This window comes from Cladophialophora psammophila (assembly GCF_000585535.1).
Source record: "Cladophialophora psammophila CBS 110553 chromosome Unknown aczJe-supercont1.4, whole genome shotgun sequence".
Lineage (NCBI taxonomy): Eukaryota > Fungi > Ascomycota > Eurotiomycetes > Chaetothyriales > Herpotrichiellaceae > Cladophialophora > Cladophialophora psammophila.
This window is the reverse complement of record NW_006912925.1, coordinates 1,747,633-1,759,188: the sequence shown is the minus strand read 5'-3', so window position 1 is coordinate 1,759,188 and position 11,556 is coordinate 1,747,633. Positions and strand designations below refer to the sequence as shown.

The 11,556-nt window shown below is 49.8% G+C and overlaps 6 protein-coding genes across 6 annotated transcripts; 4 read left to right on the top strand and 2 right to left on the bottom strand.

Annotated features, from left to right (window-relative positions):
* Positions 1-378: 378 nt before the first annotated feature.
* A1O5_03557 (uncharacterized protein) lies at positions 379-1,394 on the bottom strand (the record flags this gene model as incomplete). Its single annotated transcript, XM_007744168.1, has 3 exons — positions 379-946; positions 995-1,166; positions 1,214-1,394. 3 exons carry the CDS (start codon positions 1,392-1,394, stop codon positions 379-381), a joined length of 921 nt encoding a protein of 306 aa, XP_007742358.1.
* A 904-nt stretch (positions 1,395-2,298) lies between these two features.
* Positions 2,299-2,945, bottom strand: A1O5_03556 (uncharacterized protein; the record flags this gene model as incomplete). The annotated part of the gene is made up of 3 exons (XM_007744167.1): positions 2,299-2,581; positions 2,632-2,716; positions 2,774-2,945. The coding sequence occupies 3 exons, from the start codon at positions 2,943-2,945 to the stop codon at positions 2,299-2,301; spliced, it is 540 nt and encodes a 179-aa protein (XP_007742357.1).
* A 388-nt stretch (positions 2,946-3,333) lies between these two features.
* A1O5_03555 (uncharacterized protein) lies at positions 3,334-5,631 on the top strand (the record flags this gene model as incomplete). The annotated part of the gene is made up of 2 exons (XM_007744166.1): positions 3,334-3,346; positions 3,392-5,631. The coding sequence occupies 2 exons, from the start codon at positions 3,334-3,336 to the stop codon at positions 5,629-5,631; spliced, it is 2,253 nt and encodes a 750-aa protein (XP_007742356.1).
* A 909-nt stretch (positions 5,632-6,540) lies between these two features.
* On the top strand, positions 6,541-7,468 carry A1O5_03554 (uncharacterized protein; the record flags this gene model as incomplete). The annotated part of the gene is made up of 3 exons (XM_007744165.1): positions 6,541-6,640; positions 6,702-7,402; positions 7,463-7,468. 3 exons carry the CDS (start codon positions 6,541-6,543, stop codon positions 7,466-7,468), a joined length of 807 nt encoding a protein of 268 aa, XP_007742355.1.
* A 1,732-nt stretch (positions 7,469-9,200) lies between these two features.
* On the top strand, positions 9,201-9,740 carry A1O5_03553 (uncharacterized protein; the record flags this gene model as incomplete). The annotated part of the gene is made up of 1 exon (XM_007744164.1): positions 9,201-9,740. The coding sequence occupies one exon, from the start codon at positions 9,201-9,203 to the stop codon at positions 9,738-9,740; it is 540 nt and encodes a 179-aa protein (XP_007742354.1).
* An 808-nt stretch (positions 9,741-10,548) lies between these two features.
* A1O5_03552 (uncharacterized protein) lies at positions 10,549-11,000 on the top strand (the record flags this gene model as incomplete). Its single annotated transcript, XM_007744163.1, has 2 exons — positions 10,549-10,670; positions 10,739-11,000. 2 exons carry the CDS (start codon positions 10,549-10,551, stop codon positions 10,998-11,000), a joined length of 384 nt encoding a protein of 127 aa, XP_007742353.1.
* Positions 11,001-11,556: the final 556 nt, after the last annotated feature.

The window sequence follows — 11,556 nt, the reverse complement described above, 5'->3', positions numbered from 1 at the left end:
CATCTTGCAACTACTTCAATGGGAAAGCCGGTATAGACTGCGTTCTCGAGCGCGTCAGCCCGTATCTATCCATGGCAAGTCACACAAGCTAAAATCATCCTGCAAAGAGAATCTGCTCCAAGTAATGGATATTGTTGTCCAATATTTCGACTGGGTATCTGATTATTTCATTGTTGGTCCAGAGTTCTCCCTGTAACATAGTGTACACCTTTTTGACATGACAGATTTTGCGCAAAGTGGAGGATCTAGTAAAACGGGCAGGACGCATTGCCCAAAACTATAAGGACACACAAGTGGGAGAGAATCATTCCTTGACAAAGTTCTCGAGATCTGGTCCGAGGAGGTTAGCATAGCGGCAAGTTTGTCCTGGTATATCGACTAACCTTCAAGCCACTTGACGTATTCTTTCTGTTCCTTGTAGTCGAGGTACTCTGGCAGGAAGCTGGCCAGTTCCTCATCAATCCCCCTCTCTTCCAGATACTGGTGGAGCATCTGCTGGAGTTCGGGATCCAGATCCTCCACGGGCGGACCTGCGTAAAGGCTGCGCGCTTCTGACGCGTCTTTGGTATTCTGTGCCTCGAGGAGGGAGTCTTTGGGGAAGAAGGAGACGTTTTCGATCTCAATGGTACCATCTTGGGCAACAGCTCGAATCTCGATGGCCTTGTTGCCGGGTTTGGTTATTGTAATGGTCATATGAGCAGGGTATGCAGGCGTGACATTGGCCACGTCGTCGGCTTCTTCTCCTCCCTCAGCTCTGTCGGCCGGCGCAATGCTGTCCTCAGGCATGACGTCGATTTTTCCGCCTTTGGCACCAGGTTGATTGATACCTCTCTTTCGCACCTCAAAGTCCGGTTCGTCTGAGAGAGCGCCATCTTCATCCAGGGCATCGAATTCATCTTCGGCTGGGTACTCGGAAAGGTCAGAGACGCTCAATTGGATCTTGATCCTGGTTGCTGTTAGTCTTCGCAGCCACCCATCGATGATAAACTCTCACTTTTCGTTGCCAAAATCTCTCGTTAGGAGAATCTCATGTGAGCCAGGTTTGTCTTGGACCTTGAAAGGGCTGTTCTCGAGGAATTCATTGATGGCGGCCAGTCTGTCATCGCTCTGTGATTGGAGCTCGAGCATTCGTTCATTGTTAAGTTTTGCGACCAGGGCCTCATCCGCTAGGACTTGCGTTAGCAAATTTCAGCCCATAGTCGAATAAGCTTACACTGGCCAGCTGATTCTCTTCGGGCAATCGAGGTTGAGAATGCGGGATAAGATGGTTTCATCGCCGATTGCCATTGCGGCCGACGAGTTGCGAATCTCGTGATGGACGACACGGAGCGGGTTGCGGGTTGGCGCAGGAAGCTTTTGGGCAATGCCCGGCTAAGCATCCTTATTGAAAGCATGTTGAGGATAGAAAGATGCAGCTGGAGTTCGAAGATGGAGAGGGAGAGAAGAATCGAAGACGAAAGATGCAAGTACGCAGGAGATGAAGCAGGTCGAGAAAGTCTCTAAAGCATAATTTTTGGACACGAGTCATGACATCACGTGGGGATGGCTCGCACGAGTCAATGCCAAAAGGGGAGCACCGGGATGGTCTTTAGCCCTGCAGGCCCTGCTACTCTGCCTGATGCCTCCATCTGACTCTCCCCCCGCTGATGACAGAACATCGAAAATAGCGGCTCTGTGCACTTGTCGGGGAGCATTGAGTACACTGATCTGTGGCGTGAACTCGCCATGTCCAGCTTAGGATGCCCGGAGTGAAGTCCAAACAGGCGGAAGCCGATATTCCCATGGTAGGATCAGCATCAATCTCCCTTCGCTTTGTCCTCCGTGCTTTTTCAATTTGGAAAACCGGCCCTCCCCTCCCCCCTTCCTCCTCCTCCTCCTGCTGGCAGCCAATGCTCTCTAATGGTGAAGGAACCAAAAGAGCCTTTCCACCTTGGTAGCACTCCCCGTATGAGGTAAGCATTGAACTCAAGACATCTGAGTCCTCGATGGGCCACCTGTCCAAAAGCCTCCGCAGCCGCGGTGGACAGGTGCTGTACTCATTGATGTTTTGTCTGACTTCAATTTGTCCGCATCGGAGGCTCTTGAAATTCATCAAGGCATGGTGAATCATGGCCCTGGCCGGAGGACTGTTTATGCTCGAAGTCCGCCAGAGAAGGATGTGGTATGTTTGATTCGAACACTCCTCTACGTCGGCGGAAGCTGCGTCGCCCGTGGAGGCCTCGATGCCCCTGGCAAAGGCGGAATAGAATCGTCCTTGATGATCGAGTCAAGCCGATGGTGCGGAGGATGCGCTTCCTCCTATGAAAGGCCTTTAGGTGGGAAGCTTGAAGGTTTGATATCGCCTGACTTAATAACACGAACAAAGTCCAACGTGTTCAATCCACCCCACTCTCCGGCCCATCTCTCGACTTTCGACCGGCTTTCCCCGTTTCGAAGTTCAGGAATCCAGAATCCCGCGCGAAATTCACGATCTTCAACTTCCTTTCGCTGGCTGATTTTCTCCTCCACCTTGGTCGGTGGTCTTCCAGGTCGACGCTGTTGTTTGGCTTCGGCCAGTTCTTCATCCTCCCGGTCAATAAAGCTGGTGATCACTGTGAGGCCTCGGCTTCGAACTTTACACAACCCACATACCTCTGCGTAAGTACTTGCATTTCTTCGTCTGTCAATGGGCCTGAAGATCCTTCTAGAGCAGACTTGAACCATGCCACCCGATCGACTACGGTAATCAGAATTCAATCTATAGGCCCTTTCAACATCACGCGGGGAGTCTTACCATAGACCTGATTTGCTCTTGCTGCTGCATCCATCAGCCGACCCAACTTCTCTTCCCTTGCCCCAGCTCGTCGGAGCCTCTTTGCATCCCGACTATTCTCATGTAGAGCATTGAGTTTTCCTCCCCGCTTCTTGGATATCTGCTTCTGGACCTTATTTAGAGAGCGAGCCATGTTGACCGGCCGATGATAGAATAACAAAACAATGGTGTCCGAGTTTCCCCACGGAATTTTTGTGACGCCAAAAAAATTGGTGGAGGCCGGTAAAACATCGGGCCGTTCTGCAAGGCTCCAAGAAGGCTCCAAACGCGTCAATGCAACTCGCGGCGCGTGGTTCGGCGGCTACTAGCCTCGCAGTTCAAGGTATGCGATGCAATGCTCCTCCCCCCAACACCCTTAGAGGTTAACCGTCAAGAATACATCCGATGGCTCTGGGAAGTCCATTCGCACCTATATCACCGCTCACTCCCTACAATTGCCGCTCCTTTATTCTTCCCTCGCTCCGCCTTAAAGTGTCGGCATCGACTGTAAACAAGCGGTGAGCATTGGCGGTGGTGCAAAGATGGGCATTAAAGGTATGTAAATTGACTCCCTGTTGCAGGTAACACTGACGCTTTCAGGTCTGTTGCCTGTGCTCAAGTCCATCCAAAAGCACTGCACTCTCAAGAAATTCTCTGGACAGACCATTGGAGTTGACGCCTATGGATGGCTACACCGAGGCGTTGTGGGCTGCGCTTTCGCCCTTGCCCTCGACAAACCGACTACTATCCACATCGATTTCGTCCTGAGCCGAGTCCGGATGCTGCTCGACTTCGGGGTCACACCTTATCTGGTCTTTGACGGAGACAATCTGCCCAGTAAGGCGGGGACAAATGCTGCCAGGCGGAAGAAAAGAGAAGAGAGCCGGACATTGGGTCTAGAACTGCATAAGGCCGGGAAAACCACTCAAGCCCAACAAGAACTCCAGAAAGCCATCGACGTTACCCCGCTTATGGCTCGACAATTGATTGAGGAGCTGAAGAAGCTTAATGTCCAGTATATCGTTGCACCGTACGAAGCTGATGCCCAGTTGGTTTATTTAGAACAAAAGGGTATCATTAATGGGATTCTGGCCGAAGATTCGGATATGCTTGTTTTTGGTGCCCAGCGGCTATTAACGAAGCTCAACCAATATGGCGAATTGGTTGAGATTGAACGGTCAGACTTCCCCATGTGCAAAGACATCTCTCTTGCTGGCTGGACCAACTCGATGTTCCGACGGATGGCTATCCTCAGCGGCTGCGACTATCTGCCCAATATTGGCAAGTTGGGTCTGAAGACAGCCCACGGCCTTGTTCGCAAGTATACCGACATCGAGAAGATCCTTCGGATTGTCCAATTGGAGGGGAAGTTGATTGTACCGAATGGCTACTTGGAGCAATTTCGACATGCAGAGCTGACCTTTCTACACCACCGTGTTTTCTGTCCAATCACACAAAAAATGGTGTTCCTGAACGACCTTGGTCCAGGAATGTTGGATTCAGACATGCCATATCTGGGGCCTTATGTGGAACCTTCCACAGCTCTTGGTGTCGCATGTGGTGATCTAGATCCGTTCTCGAAGAGACCTATTCAGCTTAACACCAAGTCTCTGGTTCGCCCGGCCCTTGGAGAGCGCAGGAGCCAGAGCTACGCGTCCGTACCAGAGCTGAAGCCGAAGAAACCGATAGAGACATTTTTCCAGCCTCAACGACAACCACTCGCTGAATTAGATCCCAACAGCCTGACTCCTTCTCCGTCGCAACAACGACTGCTGGCACGCAATCAAAATGCCTCTTGGGAACCTAGACTGGTCTCTTCTGCTCCTGCTTTGAGGCGAACTACCACAATATTGGCTGCGCTCGCAAGTGCGACAGACCGCACGGCCTTCCTGGCTAGAGCGTCAACAATGTCGACTTTCCAGTCGACAAAGCGACAACGACTGTGTTCAGACTCAATGGACCCCTCGCCAATCCGAGAGCTGAAGCAAAGTCCATTTTTCACCGCCAAGGGTGAAGAGGCCAGTCCTTTAGCCCAGAAGATTTGCAAGAACAAGAAAAGTGTAAAGTCTAAATTCGAAGTCTTCTCGGACCATTGCGATGGAGACATGCTGCTTGAGCCTGAGATCCAGCAGGCGGCGAGTCCTGACAAAGGAGTGGTAACGAGGAACTCGACGCAAGCAAGGCAGCGTTTGCCTCAAGGCCCTGAATCACATGACTCGATACCACAATCGTCGCCCGCTGCCAAATCCCCAAAGCAGCCTTCACCATCAGACAAAACTCACTCAGGCGGTGCCGAGGCTGTAAGAGAGATCAGCCAGAACCATGATCCCGGCGCCTTTGAGGATCTACTCGAATATCATGTCCGGAAGCAGAACGAATCCTTGATGAAAACGTTCGCTTTCCAACCTCAAGAGAGCCAAACCTCTATCATGCGGTCGCTAGTCCCCATGGGCTCGAGGCAGACGACATCCTCCTCTCGGTCAGAAATCCAGCTGCGCGAACCTAGAAAGGGGCCTAGATCTAGAGACGTCCAGTCATTCTGTCGGAAAGTGGATCTGCAAAAGACCTTCAAACATCAACCATTAGAGGTTCAACGGTCAGCGTTGAGGTCACTGAACCAGCAAAGCTCTCGTGGGGCATCATCTCCGACTTTAAGCAGCCGGACTGAAACATCAGTGGCAGAGAGGAACGGCTGCGTCTCGACAGCCGGTTGGCGAAACGAAAAGCGTGGTAGCGAGGATGCGATAATACCGAACAGCGAGGATGAAAACTCGGAGGCGGGCTCACCAGCACAGAAGCCTAAATTTGACCTCAGTTCATTTGCATTTGTATCAGCATGATTGATTTTGTTATGGGCTTTAGCGGCATTCGGTATGGCGTTTACTTTGTTTCCAGAGATGCACTGCAGGGCGATGTGGAAGGTCTGGATTGGCCGTTGGAGACCAGGCATTGGGCAGAAACGACGAGCTAGAATGTCGACGACTATTGGTTATAACTGTGCAGGGTCTTGGGGCTACTGATTTAATGAATGCAATAGATGTACTCCGTCCCGAATTCTCCGTAGATAACTGAGCCCCTGGTATCAATAATGAACGGAAAGCAAGAAGAACCCACGTTCCGAGTCAACCACGAGTTCGGGTCGGGCAAAGAGACGGTGAAGATGAATAGGTGGAAACTACGTCATAAGGCTACCAGGCAGTAAATAAGCATAAGGTTGGCGGGAGCCTAAACTAAAAACGGTAAAACCAAAACACAGGCTAGCCTCGTCACCCAAGTATCCAGGTTGGCCCAGCCCTGCCACATTTTGTTACAACTGCGCTTTTCCCTGCCACCACATTAATTTCTAACAATTCACTCACACCTCAACAAAAGAAACCCAACCTCACGGATTTCAGATATGGCAAACCACTGAAATCCAATCACAGCCATGGCAAATCCACTCTCAAAATATCTCCAGGACTAAATCAAGCTACGCCTCTCTCTCCTCTCTTCCTTCCTCTTCCTCTTCATCTGTCTCCCTCTGCCAGAAGAAAACCCAGGCAGCTAACCATTCTGTTTTTCAGAGCCATCATACACCTCGACCTTTTGTTAACTTCAAAGACTTCCCTCGGCCACCACTTGAACCTGGCTGCGTGCCAAAACTTGTGCTCGTGCTGAGCTTCAACACCATACTCCGTCCTCAGGGACGGTCACACACACAGAGATACACCTTGCCTCGCGGACACGGTTGATTCCAGGAAGACGGCACAATGGCTCTACGCTTTAGGACAGGGTGGAGAAGATTCGTGCCCTTCATAGGCTACCACCATGTCCTCATGATCTTCATAGCCATTGCAATTATCTTATTATGTGAGTGTTATACCATCTCCCGTGTGCCACCTATTCGAATGCTGACATAGTTCTTCTGCAGCACTCTTGCTAGCAGGCTGCTCGTCAACCTCCCCGCTCATCCCCGATATCTACCTCATCTCACTATACTACCAAAAATACCCTCCCGTTTTCAGTACCGTACAAGTCGATCCCTCCGTCACCACTGCGATAGCGAACATCGTGGGAAATGCCGACTTGAATGTCCGCGTAGGATATTTCGGCATCTGCATCCGTGTCGATGGGGGAGCGTGGATGTGCAATCAAAATTCAACCGCACTGGCTGACCTGGTGTCCATCGATCAAGACCCATTGAACCTGATATGGGTAGCCAGCACGTTCAAGAACGCCATCGTGTTTCCCTATCTACTGATTATTGCAATTGTGCTGGCATTCCTCACATTTTTGCTCCTGGCGACCTTCCCAGGTTGGCATACGTCCACGGGACCAGATGGATCTGAGCATGAAGTCCGACCATTTCCCTCGAGAGCAGTGTCACAGGTCGCGCTGGCCACAATTTTCATTGCATCGGTCTTTGTGCTGGTCAGCGTTATGTGGCAACACACCGCGGCCGTAGCGGCAAGCACAGTAGCACAGGATCTGGGAAATGGGAGCGTCAAGTCGGGGGTTGGAACCTCGGCTATGGTGCTTGGTTGGTTCGGCTTTGGATTGCTCGTCGTGGTCACACTAGGATTGCTGGTCATGATATTAAGCATTCAATTGCTGGATCGTCTTACGGATGAGGTGTGTTTGCGCCAGCTGAATATCCCCTTTCAGAATCATTTGTGCTAACCTTCTCTCTAGGACTGAGAAACGTGTACAATACACGAAGTTGAAGAATATTTTTGACGGAAACGAATGAAGTGGATGATCGAATGTGTATTATCTCCTTGCGAAATGCGACAAAATGAACAAAACCGACATTATGATTTTTGGGGGCAGGGGGAAAACTAACGGATGGAGCATAGCAACCAATCAATTCACAAAAATGGCGTCCTCGGTGAATAGATTCTCGACATGATTTCAGCGTCAATCAGGCATTTTCATTGCACGACGGGTGCAAGGCTGGAACGGAAGACAACAACAACATCGTCAACTCACATGCATTGGTTAGTCAGGCGCCTTGGGGCGTGGGAGGGGCACACGAGCGAGTGGGCGGGATATGTATGCATTGGAAGTGGAATGGGGAATGTCCATAGTTCGAGATTGCAAAGCAGCCTGGAAGTGGGAAGGTTCTTGGGACCCCGAAGATGACACCAGGCTGATATGTTTATGTGTATGAGATACTTGGACAAAGGACCACAGAGAAACAAAGACACCATACCTCGTACTGCATCTCATACGAAGAAGACTACTTCTTAGCCGGCGCATCCAGAAGATCCACTTTACAAGTATGTATGTGTCATGGGTATTTAGTATGCACCTCGGAAATACGTACCTAGCTCGCGAGATGGTGGCTGATGAAGGCCCTTGTATGAACGAATACGATAAGTGTTCTTACAACCGTTGATCCCTTGGCCTTCTGCGTACCAAGTACTTGTACTGGGTACTTGGCTCGTTGGCTCACAACTACGCCAAGAGAGGTCACATGACATAGTGACCTGTGCACTTACTTAGCGAGGCTACATAGCTCGGTAGATATCACACTACCAGACCGCGCCAAAACCCTTCCATCGTCATTCACGTTACTTGTACCCAGTTCTCGGTACGAGGTAGATCTTCTGACCGTGTCAGTTTCGCCTGCGTGCATCGCTGATACCCGGCTTGTCCCTTTGCGCCGCCAAAGATCTCCACAAATTTACCTCCAAGTAGGTAGCCTCCGCTAAGGATCGAAAGCCTCACTCTCGATGCCTCCTACAAGTAATACCACGAGTCAGGCATCGGACATAGGCGCTATCTAGGAAGCCGCAGCCAAGAGATACAACAATGATATAAAGGAAGATGACCCAAAAAAGCGTGCCCTCTTTCATCGCCAGAAGTCTACTGAGACTCACTGAGACTCCTGAACGCTTGTACCTGCTCACGGAGAAACAATTTGATCTCCAGCAGGTGGAGTATACCCAATAACGGTGCGACATCCTGGAACACGGCCAGCATGGAAATATTCATCAATAAGGCTCTGGACAGGAAAAACTACACTGAAGACAAGACTCTGAAGGTGCCGAGTAAAATCTCAAGTTTGACCTAGGTTATCATACCAGTCGTTGACGGTCTAGCCTATAGTGTCTTTCTACCTGCTCTAGTAGTTACTTGGGTGTTAACCTACGTCTTCCAGGCGACTAACAGAATGGCGGAAATGCGTGAGAGAGTAATCGGGTTCTACGAAACGGTATCATTCTTATTTGAGAGACTATCACCACCGCAGAACAAAATACCATCAGAAACAGCATTTCATTCAAAATTGAGCTGGTTGTTTGGTACTATCCTGGAGGTATGCTCTCTTGGATGAAAGCTGTTCAGAAGCCGAACATCAACATTCTTCAAAGTAGGGATCCTGCAAGATGATAGCTTCACAGAAAAGTACAAAGTGTTCGACCAGCAGATGAGCGATCTCGAGTCCTCTATTATTACGTCCACGCTCGGCAACGTCATTCAGACCAGACAAACCGTCAGGCATTTACAGCAAACGATGGATGTGGGCCTCATCAACATCAGAGTGTTAATGATGCAGGTAGCCACTTTCAACACGAAACTAGAGATCACTGCATACAACCGAGGTGAGCGCCGTGACGTGGATTCCAGAGAGGACCAGCTCATGGATGACTTTGGAAGTCGCAAATTCAGAACGTTAGAGCATATCCTGCGTTCGATTTCGACGGGCCCAGAGTTCCCTGTGGCGAAGCGACTGCTAAAAATGGAACAATCGTACGTCAAAGGAACCTGCATCTGGATCAAGCAGAACGACGAGTTTCGGAAGTTTTTGAAACAGAGCACGGGTTTGCTTTTCGTCAAGGGCAACAAGCGCACAGGAATGAGCATGATGCTGTTCTACGTCTTGCGATACTTACTGCATGAATACCAACCGGGGAATGAGTTTGCAGAAAAAATCGACTGTTGCGTACTTCAACTTCGGTTGCGATAGCGGGGAAGTCCTCTCCGTTCAAGACTTCATTTCCTGCTATGTCATGCAGGGTGCCGAGCGGGACGCAGGTCATCGAAAGCGACTCACAAAGCACATCAAGGAAAGAGAGGCCAACAACGGCAAGTGTAGTTGCTGAGAACCAAAAGAATGCGATCGCTGCTGGAGTGCTCTTTTCAGAGAAATGTTTCTGAGCGAGTCTACATCAGTCCTCATTCTCGACGGAGTCGACGAATTGAACACTGAAGAGCTAGGGAAACTTTTGCAATACCTCGAAACAGCCGTTACCAACCAACAACTGCAAGTCATTTCTGCGGTCCCCAGGGAGTCAGTTTTCGTATCGCAGCTCACCCAGCGCCTCGAAATGCCGATGTGCACCATATTTTTAGGCCTTGAGAAGCCTGCACAAAAAGACTCCATGGATGACTTGAGCAAATTCGTCCAGATTCGTTTCGAAAGTTGGCCTAGACTTGTAAGACGTATCTGAATGAAGAGAGACACGATCATCAATGCGAGAAGGCCAAAGGTAAAAAATCATATGATTCGCCTGAGTACACCTCTCACAAGTTCTTCTAACTCATCTTTACTGGATTTTGTTTATGCGGATCATGCTCTCCGTTTACATAACCAGAGGAACTCAAAGTCGCAACACCTTGAAGTGCGCCTCGAAGCACTCCCAGACAACACCCAATGTTTTCATGAGACACTCTTCGCTGAATGCAACTCCGAGAGGTCCAAATTTTAGATGCAGCTGCTGAGGAATCTCTTCACATGGCTCGCTTATACAAAAAGTAGCTTTACCCTCGCTAGAATGAAACTGCTACTGGAGCTCACTTCAGCGTGGTCGAAGGTCGAGAGTGGTGCAAAGGAAGCAGGCAGCACTCCCGCAAAGGAGCTCGACTTGAATAGTGAATTGGATGGCAGGTTATCTCAGTAAGCCGTGTCCGTTGAGGATTGAGATTCCAGGTCTGACTTCTACCTCTTCCCATATTGTTTCATAGACTTCTCATGCTTTCCCTTAATGATGATAAGATTGCAGAATTTGGCGCTATGGACGTAGAAATGGAGCATGTTGAGGACGAGGATGAGACCAGCTTCCTGTCGTTCTTGACGATCGACAATTGGAAGGAGGTCGAGCACCCGCTCGAGGCGCATGCATCTTTTCGGTTCGCGTACAGGGCAATACTCGATGCTTATGAAATTGAAAAAAATCAACCTGAAATTCCACCCGACTCGGCTTTTGCCAACCTTTGCTTGAAATGAGGAGACAAAGGCGAAGGGTTTGAACTAAAGGACTTCACTGCGGTCTCAGACGAGTTCGGCAAATGGGGCAAAACTGCAAAAGAGTTCAGGTGTCGCTCTCTGGCCCTGCGATGCGAGGTTTGCTACAAAGATGCTTTAGATAAAGCCGAGCAGGGGATTTCAGAGGCTCGAAATTCAAAGAATGAGAAGGAGGAGTTGGAGCTTTGGCTAAGAGTCGGACGCATCTGTTTGGGCATGTCTGTGGATCTACAAACAATCCGCTTGAAGCCTTCGGATATCGCAGAGCTGCAGGAGCACCTCAACTTCGTCACAGCCACCCCCTAATGAGGTTGAGCAAGCGTCTGAAGCTAGCGAAAGAAAGAGCAAGGACAGACTATGAGGGACAGTGAGTAACCAAAACAGACCTCCAAACCACCAATACGCCCCATAACAACAAGGCTGGAAAAGATTCAACGAACGTCAGCAGCGAGACCTATTTCAGACGTGAACTAAACATGAAGTGTTTGGAAGCTGGTAAGAAGGCAGTCCAGCATGTGCGAACGAATTCAAGAGAAGG